The sequence below is a fragment of the Amblyomma mixtum genome, chromosome 5 (assembly GCF_055824585.1).
Source record: "Amblyomma mixtum isolate Tamu chromosome 5, ASM5582458v1, whole genome shotgun sequence".
Lineage (NCBI taxonomy): Eukaryota > Metazoa > Arthropoda > Arachnida > Ixodida > Ixodidae > Amblyomma > Amblyomma mixtum.
The window spans coordinates 102,987,892-103,008,527 of record NC_143016.1 but is presented as its reverse complement, the minus strand read 5'-3'; the positions used below and the strand labels follow the sequence as shown (position 1 = coordinate 103,008,527).

The 20,636-nt window shown below is 46.2% G+C and overlaps 1 protein-coding gene across 1 annotated transcript; it reads right to left on the bottom strand.

Annotated features, from left to right (window-relative positions):
- Positions 1-13,603: 13,603 nt before the first annotated feature.
- On the bottom strand, positions 13,604-14,979 carry LOC149343233 (uncharacterized). The gene has a single exon (XM_089546910.1). The coding sequence runs from the start codon at positions 14,977-14,979 to the stop codon at positions 13,693-13,695; it is 1,287 nt and encodes a 428-aa protein (XP_089403036.1). The 3' UTR covers positions 13,604-13,692.
- Between the last annotated feature and the right edge of the window lie 5,657 nt (positions 14,980-20,636).

Sequence of the window (20,636 nt, the reverse complement as noted above, 5' to 3'; positions counted from 1 at the left end):
GTTCGCATACGTCAAACGTGAGATTAGCCACGTCGTCTGAAGCAACTTCGCGGCGTCTGTACCACATACAAGCCGGAGATTAGAACATGATTCAGTTCGCAAACTCCATATAGTGAGCTAATAAGCGGGAAAAAAAAAACAGCCAGTTGGTAGACGCAGGCACGATTTCATTATAGATTTCAGTCTAGCTTCCTTTTTTTCTATTTTTTTTTTACAGCTGACGAAAGTTAATCTTTAGGTCTCGTTTCCCATTTTCGTGGAAGTCGTGCTTCGCTGAAGAGCTACTTTGCGCCTCGTGTGATATTTACGCCAGAACCCAGAAGTGCACCGGATCTACCGGACCTGTCACATGGATATATGCTACAACACGGCCTCTTCGAGCTAAAACATCTTGTGAGTTATCTTATCCTTTCTTTTTAAAATTCCGAGGATATGTTTGTAATTTGTACACAGTAGTTATCTAGAAAAGAGCCATGAAGCCTTTTTGATCAACGTCACATATTGGAAGGAACCCGTCAGTCTATAAAACTGCAATCTGTTTCTTCGGGGGCCGTGACCTTGCCTCACAGTTCTTAGATTCCGCTGAATATTTGACCTGATTTTAATGTCATGAAGGAAGTGCAGTTCGATAAAGGAAAGAAGAATTTGTAATCCACCGCCCGACTCAGCACATTTTTCCTCAATTAGTCGCTTTCCCATCAAACATCAAGGAAGGCTTCGCAGCGTCGAAGCTTGAAAAAACTGCGATGAGAGAGCCCAATGACTATGCTTCATCATGTTTTGATACGAATCGTGGGACTTTGTTCAGGCCCTCACAATTTGCGACAGAGCCTGGCTTCGACCTGGAGCTGATCAGGAGTCTGACAGGTCCCACTCGTTTCCGTAGATTGCGCATGGTGCATGCCTTATGTATCCGATCCAGCGGACAACGACAAAATGGCGCAGGAAAAGTGCTTCGAAGGCAGCCTTGTGGCGAACGCGCTGAGTTTCTCTATGATGGTTTTCAAAGTCCACGCCAAACTAGACAGGGTAGTGGCGGGCTGTTGAACTAAAGAAGAGCAACCTTTGTTGCTGTCACCATGACGGATGTTGACAGCAGTGTTGGGAGCGTACGATTGCTCCCCCGCGCGCTCTCCTCTTTCTCGTCGCATGTTCAGTCTGTAACCACAGCATACTGTAAAAGGCATTCCTCAGCCCGACTGCGGCATAATAAACCAAAAGTTTTAAATGGTAACTAGAGCTAGGTAGGCAAGCGGCACCGTTTTGGCCGCGCAGGTCCTATTGCCCAGCGCTCGCGTTAGTGCCGAGAAAGTCCCCGCTCACTTTTGTATTTGCGCGAGCGTCATGTACGTATTGAATATTGCAAGCCAAGCTAGACGCCTAACATTGAAGAAATGCTTCATTCTATCGCGCCTTCTTCATTGCAGACCTCCGACACCAGCGTGCAAAACGCGTTTCTTTTGTCATTGTGATTCGAAATAGTGGCTTAAAATTAAAATTATCACTGCTTTAAGCCGATATTTTATTGACCTGTGGCAGAGTTTAGTTTTTATGGCACATCGCGCAACTTCAAGGCAACTTAAGCAGGACGTAACAACACACATATCACCTGTTTTGTATCATGTTAACTTCGCATAAAAAGGTTCTTGCTCAAGCAGCCCAATACGCTGGGGCAAGGCTTCGGGGAAGAGCCTTGTTTTTATAAGAAGGAAGCCTGCCTGGACCGCTTTCTTCAGAGAGTAACAGAGCAAATTATTTCGTAGCGCTCAGCTGTACCTGCTTTGGCAATGAGAGTCGCTGCACTGCTCTAGTTCGTAGGGGCGTCAGGGAAACTCGTAAAAATGAATTTCTAGGCAATCTCTGGCACTGTTTGACGCCTTATGGCATAAGAGCATATTTCTTTACATGGTTTAGACATTACGTGAGGCAAGAGCTTTGACCGACTGCGATTAACATTCCTTATAAACGCTCAACTGTGCATAAAAGCGAGAAAAGTGAATGTCGGCAGCCCCGACAGCATTTGGCGTGGCGGACTACAGGCGGCGTAAGCAACGCTCTGTTCGGGGCGTTTAATCGTGATTGTAAACGTGCTTTACAAGCGGGTAGCAGAGAAAAATCAGTATTGGACACGACGTTTCGGTTGGGTTTAGTTTAGTTTATGGGGGCTTAACGGCCAAAACCGACTCAGGCTGTGAGGGACGCCGTAGTGAAGGGCTCAGGAAATTTCGACCACCTGGGGTTCTTTAACGGGCTCTGACATTGCACAGTACATGAGCCTGTAGAACTTCGCCTCCAGCGAAATTCAGTTGTCTTAGCCGGGATTAATCCCGCATCTTTCGGGTCAGCAGCCGAGCACCATAACCACTGAGGCATTGCGCCGTTTCTTAATCAGATTTTTAGTCTGATGAGATAGCTTCCCGGTATCCTGTCAAACCATCCTACCGCCTACTTCTACGGCGCAGTCCGTAATGATAGGTGTGAGATGATAGTTCATTGTTTCAACATTACGGTCATCATCTTCAGTTAAAGCGGAAGATCTGTTCTGCACCAAAATCCTGAATTCCTCTACTTTCTCTCTTATTGCTAACTCATTAATAGACTTTCGCTTCACTAATTTCTTCCGTTCCCTTTTCAAATCGAAGCTAATATGAGACCTTACCATTCCGCGGTCGCTACAACGGACCTTTCCCAGGACTTCCACATCCTCTACGATGCCAGGGTGAGCGCAGAGTATGAAGTCTATTTCATTTTTGTCTCATCATTGGGATTCTTCCTCGTCCACTTCCTGTTTACTCGTTTGCGGAAGAAGGTATTCAAAATCCGTAAATTATTTATATCTGGGAACTCTACGAAGAACTCTCCCCTGCTATTTCTAGAACCTTTGCCATAGTTAGCTACCGCCTTGTCTCCAGGCTGCTTCTTGCCTGCCTTCACATTGAAGTCGCCGATCATTACTGTGTACTATGATTTTACTTTGGTCATTGCCAATTCCACGTCTTCATCGAAGCTTTCAACGATCTGGTCATCATAGCTTGATGTAGGCGCGTAGGCCTGCACCACTTTCAGATTGTACCTCTTATTAAACCGAATACCACTCTCTCGTTAATACTATAAAACTCCTCTAATGTTCAAGCTATATCCTGATTGATGAGGAATCCCACTCCTAGTTCTCGTCTGTTCACTAATCCGCGACAGCATCGTACCCCTAGTTCTCGTCTGTTCACTAATCCGCGACAGCATCGTACCCCTAGTTCTCGTCTGTTCACTAATCCGCGACAGCATCGTACCCCTAGTTCTCGTCTGTTCACTAATCCGCGACAGCATCGTACCCCTAGTTCTCGTCTGTTCACTAATCCGCGACAGCATCGTACCCCTAGTTCTCGTCTGTTCACTAATCCGCGACAGCATCGTACCCCTAGTTCTCGTCTGTTCACTAATCCGCGACAGCATCGTATCCCTAGTTCTCGTCTGTTCACTAATCCGCGACAGCATCGTACCCCTAGTTCTCGTCTGTTCACTAATCCGCGACAGCATCGTACCCCTAGTTCTCGTCTGTTCACTAATCCGCGACAGCATCGTACCCCTAGTTCTCGTCTGTTCACTAATCCGCGACAGCATCGGATCCCTAGTTCTCGTCTGTTCACTAATCCGCGACAGCATCGTACCCCTAGTTCTCGTCTGTTCACTAATCCGCGACAGCATCGTACCCCTAGTTCTCGTCTGTTCACTAATCCGCGACAGCATCGTACCCCTAGTTCTCGTCTGTTCACTAATCCGCGACAGCATCGTATCCCTAGTTCTCGTCTGTTCACTAATCCGCGACAGCATCGTATCCCTAGTTCTCGTCTGTTCACTAATCCGCGACAGCATCGTATCCCTAGTTCTCGTCTGTTCACTAATCCGCGACAGCATCGTACCCCTAGTTCTCGTCTGTTCACTAATCCGCGACAGCATCGTATCCCTAGTTCTCGTCTGTTCACTAATCCGCGACAGCATCGTACACGTCCTCCCTTTGCTACTGTATTCGCCTCATCCGTCCACCTAACCTCATTAAGTCCTTTGACATCCCATTTAATACCCGCTAATTCCTCCAACAGCAGTGCTAAGCTAGCCTCACTGGATAAGGTTCTAGCGTTAAACGTTGCCACGTAGATATCAGAATTTTAACTCTATGCGCCTTCATTTTTATCTGCTTTTTATTTGATTTCGCAGCCGAGCACCATAACCACTGAGGCATTGCGCCGTTTCTTAATCAGATTTTTAGTCTGATGAGATAGCTTCCCGGTATCCTGTCAAACCATCCTACGCTGGGACTCAATCCGGCTATTTTTACGAGGGGGTACCCAAAAGAAACCGGACTAAATTTTTTGGTCGGCAAAGCTTCTGTGGTACCGCGTTTTGCCACTAGGAGCGCATAGAACGAACATTCCAGAGTCAGTAAGCCGAGTGCTGTCGTTGAAGGAGGTCAGACTAGCTTAGGCAGAGTTTTAGAGTGACGACTGTTTTGTATGAATGTCGTTTTTGCAATGGCTGATTTTCGTGAACAGCGTGCGCCGGTGAAATTCTGATTTTTGCTCGGAAAAAGTTGAATGGAAACTCTTGAAATATTAAGAAAGACGTACAAGGATGATGCTATGGGGAGAACTCAAGTGTTCTTGAATCGAATCCTGAATTAAAGCAACAATCATGCCAATGGAAAACTTCAAATTCACCTCGCCTCAAGAAAGCTCGTCAGGTGAAACCAAACCTCAAAACAATGCTGATTTGTTTTTTCGACGTGAGAGGAGTCGTCCATTGAGAATTTGTTCCGCAGGGTCAGACAGTTAGCCAGGCTTTCTACTTGGATGTTTTGAAAAGATTCGGCAACAGTGTGCGGTGGAAGCGGCCAGATTTGTGGCGGTCGGGTGACTGGTTTTTCCATCATGGCAATGCCCCTGCTCCCACAGCCCTGTCTCTACGACAATTTTGGACCAAAAATGGCATGACCCCTATTCCTCAACCCTCATACTCTCCCGACCTTACCCCGTGCTACTTTCATTGTTTCCTAGAATGAAAAAATAGGTGAATGGAAAGCGTTTCGCTGATGTTGCTGAGGTGAAGAAAAAAACGACGGAGGCACTGTCAAACATCACAAAAGATGAATTTAAACAATGTTTTGAAAAATGGAATGAAAGAATCGACAAACGTATCATTGCAAGTGGGGAATACTTTGAAGGAGATTGAAGGTCTGTGCTTAAAATGTGAACAAATAAGTTCCAACCAAAATAAGTCCGGTTTCTTTTGGGTACCCCCTCGTACTGTGATTTTGAGAAGGCTTCGGTAATAAGAGTAAACGATTACCGTTCGAATTTAACGCCTAGGGACGAAATCACGCTTTTTTTTGCTAGGAAACAGGCCTCACATTTCTGTTGAGTCTGCCGAAGCAGTTTTGGAAAGAATAGCACAAGGCAACAGATCTATCGGACAGTGTTGACGACACTCTTACAGGTTTGAAGGCTGCAGCATGAAAACAAAGTTTATTGCACAAAAGGTCAGCAGCGCTTTTGCACAACAATGAACACAATATGATTTCAATTTTTTTTTGCGCAAAATGTCAGCAGTTAGTCTGCATAACAATAGACAGAAGATGTTTTCGAAGTTCAAATTTTTTCGGACAAAATGTCAGCAGTTCCTCTGTACAAAAATTTACAGAAGATGCTATGAAATTGCACACAGCAAGTGAGCAGAACGAAAAATTGGTACTTATTTTAAGAAGTATGACTTTATGTCATTTTTTGCTACTTTTACTTATGTCATAAAGACTACTTTTTCGCGCAACTTTTACAGCTTTATGTGAAGAATTTGTGGCATGGCCACTGGGTGGAAAAAAAAATTGGAAGTGGCTCAGCTCAGCTGCGCCAGGATATACGTAGCAACAGTGAGAGGCGACGACTTCTGGTTAAGAAGAATTGATCTTCACTTGACGATACCGCCGCATAGCGGCGGCTCTTGTCTCTTCTTCGATTGGGGTACACCGAGTCGTATCACCTCAGCTTTCATACACACAGCCGCACATACGCAGTTTATCTACATGTCGGCACAAAGGCCCACGTCAACCATACCTCATATGGTTCTACAATATCCGTTTAATTTCTAATTACTACTTTCAATGGCTTACAAAAATAAAACACGAAGTATGCATTTCAGCGAAGCACGATAGGGTATGAAAACAGTTTATACCCTAGGGTGGCACCATCAAAAATAAAAAGCGTGCAAGTAAAAAAAAAAATGAAATGTAAAAGGAAAATAAAAAAGCTGTCTAAAAAAGTAAGTACGCATGTGGTCAGAACTTAAGCACGAGCAAACTGGAAAGCAGTGCAAAGTGGTAAGAGCTGCGAGATATACTAAAAAACAAAAACTTGTATGACGGCATCACTCAAGCTGAAGGCAAAGAATTAGAGGTGTTTTAAAAAAAAACATACAGTGCCAATGACATAACAAATTTTGTATTATGTGATAGGATGCCTCAGTTTTAATCTTCCTCTAAATATCTTGACTATCGTAAAGTTAATTTCTTGGTTGCTGTATCATAATTAGCTTGAACTCAAAATAATAGCATTTAGCGTTTGAAAGCAGATTTTGTTTATTTACAGATAACAATTTGTAGGGGTTAAACGTGGTAAACAATCTTTCTGTCGTGAAAGACAACGTCAAATTTAGCTTTAACTAAGAAGGCTAAGCGATTTAGTAGTAGTAGTAGTAGTAGTAGTAGTGGCTTTATTTATGCATTTAATACGGAAGGTAAAAGAATTTTTTGCTACCCCGGCATCTGCTATCGCGGCTGGAAGCACCTGAGCTGGGGCAGCGGAAATAAAGGATTGCAGGCAGTGTGTAGAATCAAAAGGAAAGAGGTGAGTGGAAAGAGTGGAAATGCTGGCGTCGCGACACCTCCATGTGAAGATGTGGGTAGCTTGAGTTTTTTAGATGTTGAAGTGGTGTGGTGTGGGGCATATAGCTCGACCACCATAAATTTTATAATAACCTATATCGCTGCGAATGAAGATGGAAAGGTCCTCAGATAAGGCAAAAACAATGTAATTCTTTAAAGAAATGCATTTGATCTTTTTGCTCATTTATTATTTTACAAGTGTACAGCTAACCTTGGTTAACTTAACAAGGCTAGAAAGCACGATGTTGGAATACGTCATCTTCGTCGGAAACCTGTTCAAAGCCACATGAGAGATGATTGGCGTATCATGTCGAAAAAAAAGCTTTTCATATCCTACGCTATCCACTTGCGTAAAAACCTTCTTCCTATGGTTGATCCATGTATCCGTTCAAAGAGCTTGAAAGCTCGCCGGCGACCAGACTTATTTATTGTGATGAAGTACGGCTGGTTCAGCTTAGGTTAGCAGTCACCTTTGGTTACACCTTTTGCTGCAGACTCCTTGTTTCTTAGCGATCATTCTCTACGTCCTGCACAGCCAGTCAGTCAAAATCTCGGGTGCCCAGTCCAGTCGTCTCTATTCAAATGAAAAGCAAAGAAATTCATTGGTACCTTTGTCTTTCCAGCAGTGCGCAAAGAAAAGTAAAACCGGGGCAGTTAAATGAACCCTTAGTGGTCCAAAATAATGTGCAAAAGTGTCTGCGAGCCTCTATTTATTTTCAAAACTAACTCTCATCAGTTTATACTTAAAGTTTGGCTCAGAGCTGCTCAGTAATGAAATAACAGTCGAAAAAGCATGTTTCCCACAAACTGCTTAAAATTCAGGAAAGGAACAGTGTGCACAGTGGATTGTACGTTCAATTAATTCAAACCTTTGACACGCCGCGGTGGCTCAGTGGTTACGGCGCTCGGCTGCTGACCCGATGGACGCGGGTTCGTTCCCAGCTTCGACTGTGGAATTTGGATGAAGGCGAAATTCTAGAGGACCGTGTGCTGTGCGATGTCAGTGCATGTTAAGAGAACCGCAGGTGGGAGAAATTTCCGGAGCCCTCCACTACGCCGTCCCTCATAGCCTGAGTTGCTTCGGGACGTTAAACCCCAATAAACCAATAAACCAACCAAAACCTTTGAGGTGGAGAGAAAGCGAATATTTAGTTCGTGAAATGCAGATAATGGGGGCTCAGGTTTTACATTACAGCACAACTCGCTACATCCTTTAGTGCCACCTGGGCGGCAGTATTTTTGAGAGACACACGTGAATGACGAATGCACAACTTTATTTGCATCCGTCAGGAAATAAGAGGGCGATGAAGACTTCACCCAGCGAAGGCAAGGATCAGATGGATGACTTTCTTTTGGTCTTCTCTCTGGCTTACTATTAAAGCCTCCCAGGACTCCATATTTCTATCTGGTTCGTTGCAGTCCACACCGTGTGAATCATGTCTGCAATTTCGTTAGAGTGCTTTCATTTTGGGTCATGGATTGATGCCATTTGCTTAGTGGTAGTGGGTTGGGAAAAACACGTGTAGCAAAATTCTTCTCGCTCTTGCACCGCTTGCACGCTCCTTGAGGACAAGGAACGGCAAGCGGCATTTCTTAATAGGATTTTGCGCGTTGCATTTACCCTCGCTACTTCTACGGGCACGTGTTCAGGTCTCTGCAGCTCCATTAAAAAAAAAGATATCACAGCGATTACGAAAATTTCCAACATAACCACTCTGCTCGGAACTTTTGATTGTGACATGAAATTGAACAGACAGTAAAGACAGCAAGGCAAAGCCGTGTCGGCACATCATCAGATAGAACTCTTTAATGTCTATAGTGTGTCGAGGCAACGAATCTATTCCCCGCGGGATTCAGAGCATTGCCTTTTCAAATACCGGCAAACCATACATTTACCTCGTAGGCGTGCCTTTAACGCCAATGGTTGCAACTAAAGCGAAAGGCATAGTAGCCCCACACTCCACGCCTGCTCTTTTGACATTTGGTCCGAAGAAGCTGTACGGCCTCTCAGCTTACATGTTTTCAGTCCTCCTTATTTCATTTTACTAATAAAATGCGTCTACGATTCAGCGAAAAACTTAGGCTTCAAGGAAAAGCGAAACTGCGAAGCTGTATCTTCGTTTATTTTTTCATTTGGATCATAACGAGCTTTATGGACGCATAGCACTGCGCAATATGGAATATATTATACGAAGAACGCCCTAGGAAACTGGACGATAACAGATGGGCATGTAAGGCATTTAAATACTTATATAGTGTCATGACTCTGCTTGCGACTCGCGTTTGACCATGGTGGCGGCAACAGCAGCGGAAATTTCGAAAGGTCGTTTGAGCGCACGATCACCCCACCAAAAAAAAAGGATGACTGGCTGGGAAGTCGCTTTGGGAGTTCTTCCCACGCTCGGCTCGGTGCGAACGACCTTCCCTTCGGTTCCCCGCAAGAAGCGACCGACGATGGACAGACGACAAAGGCAGAAGGGATTAACCGCGTATGAGAGGAGCCGGCGCGAATCGGAGGGAGCCAGCGGTGGCGGCTCGCGGCGCCAGCACGCCTACGCCACTCCTGTGTTCGATAGACACGTGCTGCTTGCAGTAATGTTGCACCGCAGTGCGAAAGAGCTGCACACTTGCGTTTCCTGCTCGCGAATTCCCACGCGTGGACTCTGCAACGAGTGCCTCCGCTTGCTGTGCTGTGCCGATCTGTGCGTCGTGTTGAACTGGCCACTGCCTGGTGAAGGAGCGGAGCCTTAGGGTATTTAACCCACGCCCTAAGTCAGAACGAACGCTCTGGGCCTTGGCGACAAGGCTCATCCAGTCGGTCGACGCTATGAACTTAAATTTTTGACTATTTGCTCTTTACGCATTTCAATATGTTATTAAGTGTCTTAAAAAGTGCCACTAAACTCGCTTGTGTTTCGTTTCCCAAACTCCGAAGCTTCAGACTTCCCTCATCCCGGTCGAGCCCCCAGGGTGACGTAACAACTGGTGGCAGCAGTGGGATGCTGCTACACAACTGACGACAATAGAAACAGCATGTACTCACAGTTGCGGAAAATGAATGTAAACTAACCATTAAGTATGCGGGACACAAGGTCGGAGAAATAAAGAGCTTTAAACGGCAAGTAAAGAACGCAGAAGGCAAAAACTGGATTAATCCCATTGAAATAAAGCAGAGCGTAGGATTGTATCGAAATTGGAGCAGGCAGATCAGAAAGTAATCGTTCTATGGTAACTCAAGATGCAGTGCCCTACGCTTTGAAGCTAGATCGGGGTGTCTTAGAACGCGCAGCTACAAAAAGAAATTTAACCAAGAAGACCATGCTAACCTTGTAGACAGTGTGGTAAACCTTTAGAAACCATTTAACATTTTATACTCGAATCTGATGGTCTACATCGGGATGTGGTTGCAGGCACAGTCATCTCCCTGAGGCCCTAGTGTTTAAAGATACAATGGTCATGTAAATGAATCTGCAGTGGAAGTTAGCATTAAGCGATAGGAAGATTCGTTGCTGAAAAGCAGAGAGGTGAGGTGAGTTAACAGTGCAGGATTTAAAATGGGTTTAAAGTAAATGATTAATTTTTAAGCCGATTTATAATACCGTTAAAAATATGGTAAAAAGTCGAGAATGGTGGCATGTGCCACCTCCTTGTTTCAATGGGGACGGTCCTATTTGTCATCCATTCATCCATAAATACATCCATCCGTCCATCCATCTGTCCATCCGTCCATCCATCTCTCCGTCCGTCCGTCCGTCCGTCCGTCCGTCCGTCCGTCCGTCCGGCCAACCGGCCAGCCGGCCAGCCGGCCAGCCGGCCAGCCGGCCAGCCAGCCGGCCGGCCAGCCAGCCGGCCGGCCAGCCAGCCGGCCGGCCAGCCAGCCGGCCATCCAGCCGGCCAGCCAGCCGGCCAGCCAGCCGGCCATCCAGCCGGCCATCCAGCCGGCCATCCAGCCGGCCATCCAGCCAGCCGGCCATCCAGCCAGCCGGCCATCCAGCCAGCCGGCCATCCAGCCAGCCGGCCATCCAGCCAGCCGGCCATCCAGCCAGCCGGCCATCCAGCCAGCGGGCCAGCCAGCCGGCCGGCCAGCCAATTTTCGCACTTTCGTTGCTCGAAGTAAATGTTCACTTATCACTCATCTTCCATGTCCTGAACCAGTGTTACGCACATGTGCTCCCGCAATGGCTGATCAGACGACCAGTGCCTGCCTATTTAGAGTCAGTTGAATGGTGTCTGACAAACAGGACTTTGCCGTGACAATGACGTGTTCGTGAATCAGAATCAACACGTTTGATGCATTTGGCGACTATGAACACCTTTCGCAACGTGGGAAATAAAGTGTGTTTTCTAAAGTATCGCGTGAGTTCCTCGCAGAAAGGGAAATGGCTGAAATATACCGCAAATGCTAATCTGGCCCGCAGAAAAAGGGTTTAAAGGGGAATGGCCATTATCAGTCCCTTTACAGCAGACTCTTGGGCTTACTTTAGGGCATAGTTAAGAGCAGGGCGGGCTTCATCTAGCCTGAGCAGGTATGCGTTACCGATCTGCAGACACACCCGGTGTCCTGTACGTTGTCTGCGCTGCACATCATCCCTGCCTGAAGGAGCCTTGAGGAACCAGCCCGGTGTTCTCGCTTGAGGCCGGTGCATGCGGAGATCACGCGCGGATCTTCGTAGCTGTAGGAGGTGCTAACAGTGCGCTTAATTATCTTTCCGCAGTCCGCTGCGTTGTTGGTCGAGGAAGCAATGTTCGTGCAAGAACGCGGAAGCAGCCAAATTGTGAGCCATGTTGCAGCGCATGCATTTCTGAAAAAAAGGCCTTTTAGAAGCTCTTAAAGGATATCGTAGCTTCAGGTTCAATGTGTTCCTCGTGCTGTGCAGATATCAATGCAGGTAGAATTGTTGAAATTGGAGCATGCAAAAATAAATTATTCCACTTAAAGTATTGAGCATACTCATATAAAACAAAGTCGCATTTCACACACCCAGTATCGAAAATTACGCACCACAAATCAAAACCGCGCCTTGCACGCATCCAGTGGAACTTTTAGGCAACTTGTTGTCAACTTGTCAAGTTGTTAACTTCAGCTATGCGTTTGAGAAAACTTATTCTAAGCCAAATTGCCATCAAACGCTTTTGAAGTAATGCAAAATTCTTAATCCCATTAGGCAAACATATAGTTTCCACTTGAAGAGGCGACCATATATTTGTTTTGACTTATTAAAAAACGCTTACGAGCAAAAAAATTCTTGAAAAGAATTTTCTCAGACGATGCCAATATCCTAACTAAAGTGCAGAAATTTTTTTAAACTGATAAATTGAATTCATGACCGTTACTCATTTGAACAGACAATATCCAGTAATTGTAACCGACCGAAACATGGTCTGTGTAAGGCCATTATTTCACACTTTCAAACAATATAATGCAACACTTTTTTCTTATCATAGAATTTCCAGGTAATAAAGGTCCATCGCGAAATTTTTAAAGAAAATCAGTGAGCTCGTTTTTTTAATCTGTGTCCAATTTCACGTTTTTAAAGAATTTCCCATTGTATATGGTTTAAATCCTTAAATAAAAATATTCTGCCTGTTCTAGAAGTGAAAATTTTGTTCTACGAAAGTAAGACGGATATATTAATACCCATAAAAAATTTCAGAATCAGATTCTTAATCTTTCTAGCCCCATTATATTCCTATAAAACAGGCCTTATTGGAATTGCTTGCTTTTTCAACAATATATTCCTATAAAACAGGCCTTATTGGAATGCCTTGCTTTTGCAACAAGCTTTGCGACTTTTTATTGCGACTTTTTACTGCGAAATTACATTAGTAAAAAAAAACTTGTATTGCTTCGAACAGAAATGTTTGCATAAAGGCTATCAGATTCCAGAAAATTGTATTTTACTTTGTGGGAGGATCCACAATAGCGACTTTGCGAATTTGCAAAAGCGACTTTTTCCGCATCGTGCGATATACAGTTTTTTTTCCCCAAAAAGCCTACAGTGTTTCTTGCAAAGCTAAGGGTCGAAACAATTGCCCATCACATGTAAACATTTCACTGAAAACAAAGAATGGTCATGGGACGTCTTTTACCGTTCTCACTTGAGCATACCCTTATATATACATTCCTGCAACCCAGTGGGCAGGTTACAAAGCAGGCTTCAGACAGACAAGCAAGCAAGCAAGCAAGCAAGCAAACAAACAAACAAACAAACAAACAAACAAACAAACAAACAAACAAACAAACAAACAAACAAACAAACAAACAAACAAACAAACAAATAAACATACTGTAAGGATAAAGAAGAAGATGCGTCGGATGATTTGAAAAGACGAAGACGAGGTGACAGTGTTCAAGACAGCTTCGGGCAGGTGAGAGAACTCGACTTCGGCTCGAGCACAATCGATGATAGCAGCATGGCGCGATAGGAAATCCCAGCCCAGGATAACAGCATGAGAACAGCAGGGCAGTACGACGAATTCGACGGCATAGATGGTCCCCTGGATTACAACGCGAGCGGTACACGCTGCTGACGGCTGGATGTTCTGAGCGCTGCCAGTGCGCAGTGAGAGTCCAGCAATTGGCGTCCTCACTTTTCTTAAAGAACTACACAGCTTTGCGTCCTTGACGGAAACGGCAGCACCAGTGTCTACAAGCGCCATGACAGAAACGCCGTCGACGGAAATTTCAATGAGGTTAGCGGCTGACGGATGAGGCCTTTCGAAGTTCGTTGTGGACGCAGTTCTCGCCTCAGGAACTGCGGCGCCTAGTTTTCCTCCTGGTTAGCGGTGGGGCGACGTCGCATAGGCGAGATAGACCGGCGTCGTGGAGAAGAGGGCCGGCGGCTGGAGAGGGTAGAACGGTCCGGCGAGAAAGTACGACTTTGCGGCGGCGCAGCTGGCACAGAGTACTGACTCGGTGGGGGCCAGTACCCAGGAGCTTGGGGAGGAATTTCCGCGTCCGGGAGACGACGGCGGCAATGCCGAGCTACATGACCTGGGAGACCACAAAAGAAGCAAATCGGCCGATTGTCCGTTGTGCGCCAGGAATCGCTGACCCTTGGAGTAGGTCGACGGTAAGCCACTGGCCCTCGCAAATGCGCCGGAGGCGCACTATAGATTGGCGGCTGCGGTCTTGTGACGACATCGGCATACGTCACTGGAGTCGAGACAGGAGGCGGTCTCGCGACGGCTTCGGCATATATGAGCGGAGCCGCCACAGGTTGTGGTCTGGCGACAACGTCAGCGTATGTCAGCGGAACCGTGACAGGTGGTGACGGATGAGCCGGTGGAAGAGCCTCAGCAACTTGCTCTTGAATTGTATGTCGGAGCGCTGGAGTCAGATATGATGGTCGGTCGTGAGCGCTCGGCAGAAAGGAAAGTTGACGTGCCACTTCTTCCCGCACGAAGTCTTTAATCTGCTGTAGCAGCGAGGGGTCAGGAGCAGGCGCGAGCCCAGCGAGCGACTCAACCTGCTGTGGCCGCTGGCGTGTCAGAATCCTCTGCTTGCGCAACTGCTCAAAGCTTTGACACAGCGTGACGACTTCAGCAACGGTACGCAAGTCGCGCGCTAGAAGCATCTGAAAAGCGTCGTCATCGATGCCTTTCAAGATGTGTTGGATCTTGTCGGCTTCCGACATACGAGCGTTGACCCGCTTGCACAAGTCGACGACATCTTCAATGTAGCTAGTGAAGCTTTCACTAGCCTGCTGAGATCGTTCACGCAATCGCTGTTCGGCTCGGAGTTGCCTGACAGCCGGTCGACCAAATACGTCTGCAAATTTAGTCTTAAAGGTGGACCAGGTTTGAATATCTGCCTCATGGTTGCGATACCAGAGGTTAGCCACACCGGCGAGATAAAAGATGACGTTGTTTAGCTTCGTCACATCGTCCCATTTGTTGTATACGCTCACCCGCTCGTACGATGTGAGCCAATCTTCAACATCGTTCTCGTCAGTCCCGCTGAAAATGGTCGGGTCCCGTTGACGAAGGGAGCCGGCACAGATGACAGCCTGGCCCACTTGTACGGCCTGGTGTTGGACGTCCTCAGGCATCTTGCGCGTCGGGAGAGCGCGACTACGGAGCTCCAGGGCCGATGTTTTTACCCCGGCTCCTCCACCAAATGTAACGGGGGGTTTTTTACGAGGTACTGGGGCGACGGGAACGGCAACGACAGCAGTCTCGGATCAGGTCGGCAAAAGACACACAAGCGTTGCGCTGGCAAAAACTCTCGAGAACACTGTCACCTCGTCTTCGTCTTTTCAAATCATCCGACGCATCTTCTTCTTTATCCTTACAATCGTGGTAAGGATGCGCATGCGCACCTTTATCCTTACAATTTATCTGAGGTGGTGAAGGCGCTTCTCAAAGAGTGCAACACGATTCACCGAACTACCACCGCCTATCATCCGCAGACCAATGGCCTCACTGAACGATTTAACCGCACACTCGGAGACATGCTCTCCAAGTACGTCGCTTCTGACCACACGAATTGGGATCTCGTCCTTCCGTACGTTACTTATGCGTACAATACCGCTACGCAGTCTACCACCGGATTCTCTCCTTTCTTCCTACTTTACGGCCGCCAACCCTCTGCTACTATCGACACTATTCTCCCTTACCGCCCTGATGAATCCGAATATCGGCCCGTTTCCGAAGCCGCGCAACACGCTGAAGCCTGCCGCCAAATTGCCCGGTCACTCACGACTGACACCCAGCATCGCCAGCGCTCCCGCCTCGACCACGACCAAACCTCACCGAACTACACTTCTGGCGCACTTGTGTGGCTATGGATCCCTTCAGGAACTCCCGGTCTCTCCTCAAAATTTCTTGCCAAGTACCATGGTCCCTACCGTGTGCTGGAGCGCACCTCTCCGGTTAATTATATCGTGGAACCCCTCACGCCGTCTCCTGATCTCCGCCGCCGAGGACGGGAGACCGTTCATATCCAGCGCCTCAAGCCCTACTACGACCCCGCCGTCTTGCCATCATCCTAAGTCGCCAGGATGGCTCCTCTTGTCCCCGGGGCGATTGTAAGGATAAAGAAGAAGATGCGTCGGATGATTTGAAAAGACGAAGACGAGGTGACAGTGTTCTCGAGAGTTTTTGCCAGCGCAACGCTTGTGTGTCTTTTGCCGACCTGATCCGAGACTGCTGCCGTTGCCGTTCCCGTCGCCCCAGTACCTCGTAACAAACCCCCCGTTACAATACAAACAAACAAACAAACAAACAAACAAACAAAAAGGCGCACAAAAACACATACAATGGCTAAATGCGCGGAAAGGCCACTGTAAGTGCTCCCGCAATGAGAACAGCTTTTAATCTTATGTCGCTCTCTACAACAGCTAACAATGGTCGCATCCATCAAGGCATGACAGAAGGCGTGGCGTCTGAGAAAACATGGCGGTGGCAGGAGCCTGTGCTAAACGCAGTCCCAGCGTGCTGTTCAGCTAGGAGAGAGATACTGCTGGAAAACAAACCGGTCGGCGCATGTATTTACGAATTAGGCGAAGCTATCTATAATTCCGTACTCTTCGCGACTTATGAGAGTCTGTCTCAGGCATTTTTCTTTTCCCATCCCGAACACTTGTTCGCGCAGACGCTCTTCGAAGAGGAGTTGCAGCGTAAGAGCGTCATGTGAAAATTGTGCCAGCACCCGGTCATGTTTCTTCGACTCATCGATGCACCGCAGCCCTTTCGAGCTACAACGTTTCGTGAGTTGTTTCCTCGCTTCTTTGCAAGACTCCGTGGACATGTTTCTCCTTCGCACGAAAACTTTTTGGAAGAAAACAGTCTAGAAACATACGTTATCGATGCCACATTCGACGTAAAGGGTGCATAAAATACCATTTTGTTTCTTGCGGTTGAAACTTCGAAACTTCAATGCAGTAAGAGCGCGCCGATCGACTGAATTGCAGGATACCTGATAACAAATTGTCCATTTTTGTCCAAGCCGTCAGAGCATGTGCTCACTGTTGAGGGTTCTGAAGTTATTTAGTCATTTTTAGTACCCAGTAAGACGCGAGGCCCTGACGTTCTTGGGCGCGACTTTAGAAAAAGGTTTAGTTTCGTACTTGCAATTTCTGAATGTAGAAATTTATTTGTAACCTTATATACAGTTCTTTTACTGATCCGACAAGCTGCACACGGCGGTATTTTTCAGCAAGATACAGGCAACATTATACTAGCATACAGTTGATTTCAAATCAAGTATTGACTCCAGCAACCGAGAAAGCAAATTGGCGTCGCATTTTTCAGTAAAAGTTTAATGTTCCCTTGAAACGAAGAAAGCACGATTGCTTTACTCCAAGATTAGATTTCACTGAGAAGACAGCGTAGACATGTCTGCTTTTTGGGTGTTATATTATTCATGCAAATATTCAGACGTACGTACATTCGGAGGCTGTTTAGTCGTGTGCGCCCAAGCAGGCAAACAATGTACAACGTCAGTCTCGTGCAGACACTGCAGAACTTCATTACTAACGCACTACATCGAGCTCATTTTTTCTCAAAATGCGTTGTCTATTGCAATATCGTACATAATGCATAATGATGGCTTGCACCACATTATGAAACTGAAGAACCAAGTGCAGAGAAAAAAAGTACACTTTTTGAATATTTTTATTGCTTTGCCACAGAGTTGGCTATACAACATTCAAGTTTAAGTGCAAGACAACGTAACATACAATCCTGTAACACGCGTAGTACATAATATAACGAGACCAGCGCTGTAACTAAACGCTAGTGGGGTTCCAGCCAGCTGTTAAGTGAGTTCAGTATATCTTCCCCTTCCTCGGTTTGCCCGTGGGCTTCACACGGTACGTAGGCAGTTGTTTAAAATGACGCTTTCGTCGACGCGTGGGAAAAACCTTAAGAAACAAGAACTGTGAATACAATGATTCTCTGAAAAGAGATAGTTTATATTGGGGCTCAGAGAGAGAAAGAGCAGACCTATAATAAACAAATATAAATTATGAGTTGGCGCAGATAGTGAACTCCGGCATCGTCTTGGTTCGCGTCACTAGTCCGGAATGCCGCAAGATCCCGCCGCTCCGCGAGCCCACCGTTCGAGGGTAGCTTGCACCGTAGCACTCGAGCACTCGATGTGGAAGGTCTCCCAAGCATCTACGCCGTCTGTGACGTCGCAGACGAGTTGAGGCAGCAGTGAGGTCATTTGAGACAACAAAGATTGAGATCTATAACCTGTTTGTTCATTTGTTTTCACAACTCATGAAGAAGACTGGCATAAAAGTTAATTAAAACCGCCAAGCAGCTATTTAATCGCAATTTTCTGTGCCTTACGTGATTTCAACATTGCATAGCTTGGGGTTGAAACCTAAACCGGAACAAATCCTGATAACAATTTATTTATAAATTTTCCAGCGGGCGCAGACAAATTGTGGGTGGTGGTTTATGTATACCAATGTCTCACGCACCACTTCAAAGAAGAACACATGCAACAAAAAATACGGTGTCCCTACTTCTTTCAAAGATTCTGCCGTTTCATTCATGAGGAGGCAAAGGGTGGTTCTGTGTGTGTGTGTGTTTTTTTTGTTTTTGTACGATGCTCCACCCCTTCCAACATTTCTTAAAAATTTAGAGAACGAGTCAGATACTTGGGATGTTCTCTGCTTGAATGGAGAAGTAAAACAGCATTATAAAACGAATTTAAATTAACTGTACATTTTCATGTATGGGCAAAAAATCTACTCAGAGAAAAAAAAATTTAAATTACCACCGGAACTATAAAAAAAACATCATGTGCAACGCTGTGAAGGCTACGGAAGTAGTCCGCAGAAAAAAATAAAGAGAGGTGTATCACTCCGCGCTGTTTTGTGGCCGTGTGGTCTAACGCTTCGCTCCGGAGAGTTGACAGGCAATGGGGGTGCATGGGTTGAAATCCCGGATGGTGAAACGTTTTTTTTTTCGCACATTTTTTTTTCATCGCAAGTTGAATTTCGCGTGACTTGAATGAGAAAACTCGTTTGTTCAGAATCGCTTGAATATTATCGCGTGTTCTGAAATGAGCTGCATGCATCTGTTCATTCGATGCATACCGCGTTAATGTGAGCTGTCCTAAATTCGTTGTCAATGAGCTCTCACCGGCTTTTGGTCACCAGTAGCGGTTTTCTTCCCGATTCTGCAGCATTGTGACTATACTTTTTAGATGCAAGCGAGAGGTTTGTGCGAAAGATGACGTTCGTTCGTCGGGTTTAATTAATTAGCACACACCACCTCGATATGGCCTCTTTTCCCGTGTTAAATGTTAAATTTAGAACATAGTGTTGATTCACACAGTGAGAGAAAATAGTACAGCCTCAAGAGTTAGATTTGTTGTCGTGAACAAATGTATATGAAGGCCATACAGATGCAAATCAGCTTGTCTCGATTTCCCTGCTCTCCTAGAAGAGCAAAAGCTGCTCAGGCAGGATTTTCATGCAGCCAGGTAAAAAGACTTCCAAGCTGTGGGAGCGTCAAGTAAGAATGCAGAAAAAGTTGTACAACGCTAGGTAAAAATATTTCGAAAGAGCAAACAATAAATGAGACAGGACAATAAAGAATGTTAACCCCGAAGTGTTTGCGAGAAATGGTTTATTCTGGAAACAGCCAGTGGTGCTTTTTCGAGAGCCACGCTATTATATGGAGCATTGTCCATGACGACAATGCTATTGGCCGGAATGTTTGGCAAAAACTTGTCGGTGGACCACTTCTCTAGGTAGTTGCCATCCATCTCAGAGTCGTAGTCAGCGTGGTTTCCCTTTATTGCTTTGAAGAAGTCAGCAGTGTCTTCGACGAATCCTGTTGCACTGCTCCCACCATGTACAAGGATCAAACGGGCGCATTTGCTCGAAGGTGCAGCCAACCCCGTTGTTAAACCTTTCAGGAAGGCATCCTGAGATGACTTTACAGTCTTGTCCAGCCAGACGTATTCTTTTGTGTGCCCTGCGTTGACCCAGGTTTCATCTAGGTAGACGATGCACCTGTAAATGCAAAACAACCGAGTACACGAGTCAATGCTTGTAAGTAAACAAGCACGCTCCAGCATGTAAGTTGGCGATGCACTGCAACAAACACACTGCTGACCCCTGTCTCACAAACAGCCGCTCAAAGACACTGAGAAAAAGATTTATCTCGGCTTAATTGCTTCCTTGTTCGGGCTTATATTTCACGCCCAGGCGGCATTTGGTAGCCAATTTATATTCACTGTATGTTTGCATGGGGTACTTGACTAATTAGGCAACGTTTAAAATCTCTTCACTCGCGGCGACTGCGAACAAAAATTGCCAACATTCGCAGCAGTAGCGCCAGTAACTCGCACCACCGGAGCAACTGGCAGTGTACAGTGGGTGCCCATTCGTTCCTACGGTGACGACGAGATGGCGCTACCCATTGCAGTGCTACATTCTTGGCAGTTTTGCTGCCTTTGCTTGCCGCACCAATTGGGATTTAGCGATTTAATCTGACCCATGCAGACACGTGCCCCACCGAAACGTAGCGCAAAACTGGTCGTGAAACATCACCACTACGCAAAATGTCGGCAACAGCAACGTGGTTTTTTCTGAAGCAACACTTACTGCTCCGACTACAAGGTTGCAAAGCTAACATCAAGCTCTATGTGAAGCCAGTCTAAACGTGCTGCGTAAGAAAATAAGCAAGGAACGACCCGTACCTGCCCTGATTCTTTGATCGCCCGCAGGTACCTGCGACGCCA

Bases quoted from the DNA above. Each gene is read 5' to 3' on its own strand.
- LOC149343233 (XM_089546910.1), bottom strand. From the start codon at position 14,979: ATGCCTGAGGACGTCCAACACCAGGCCGTACAAGTGGGCCAGGCTGTC.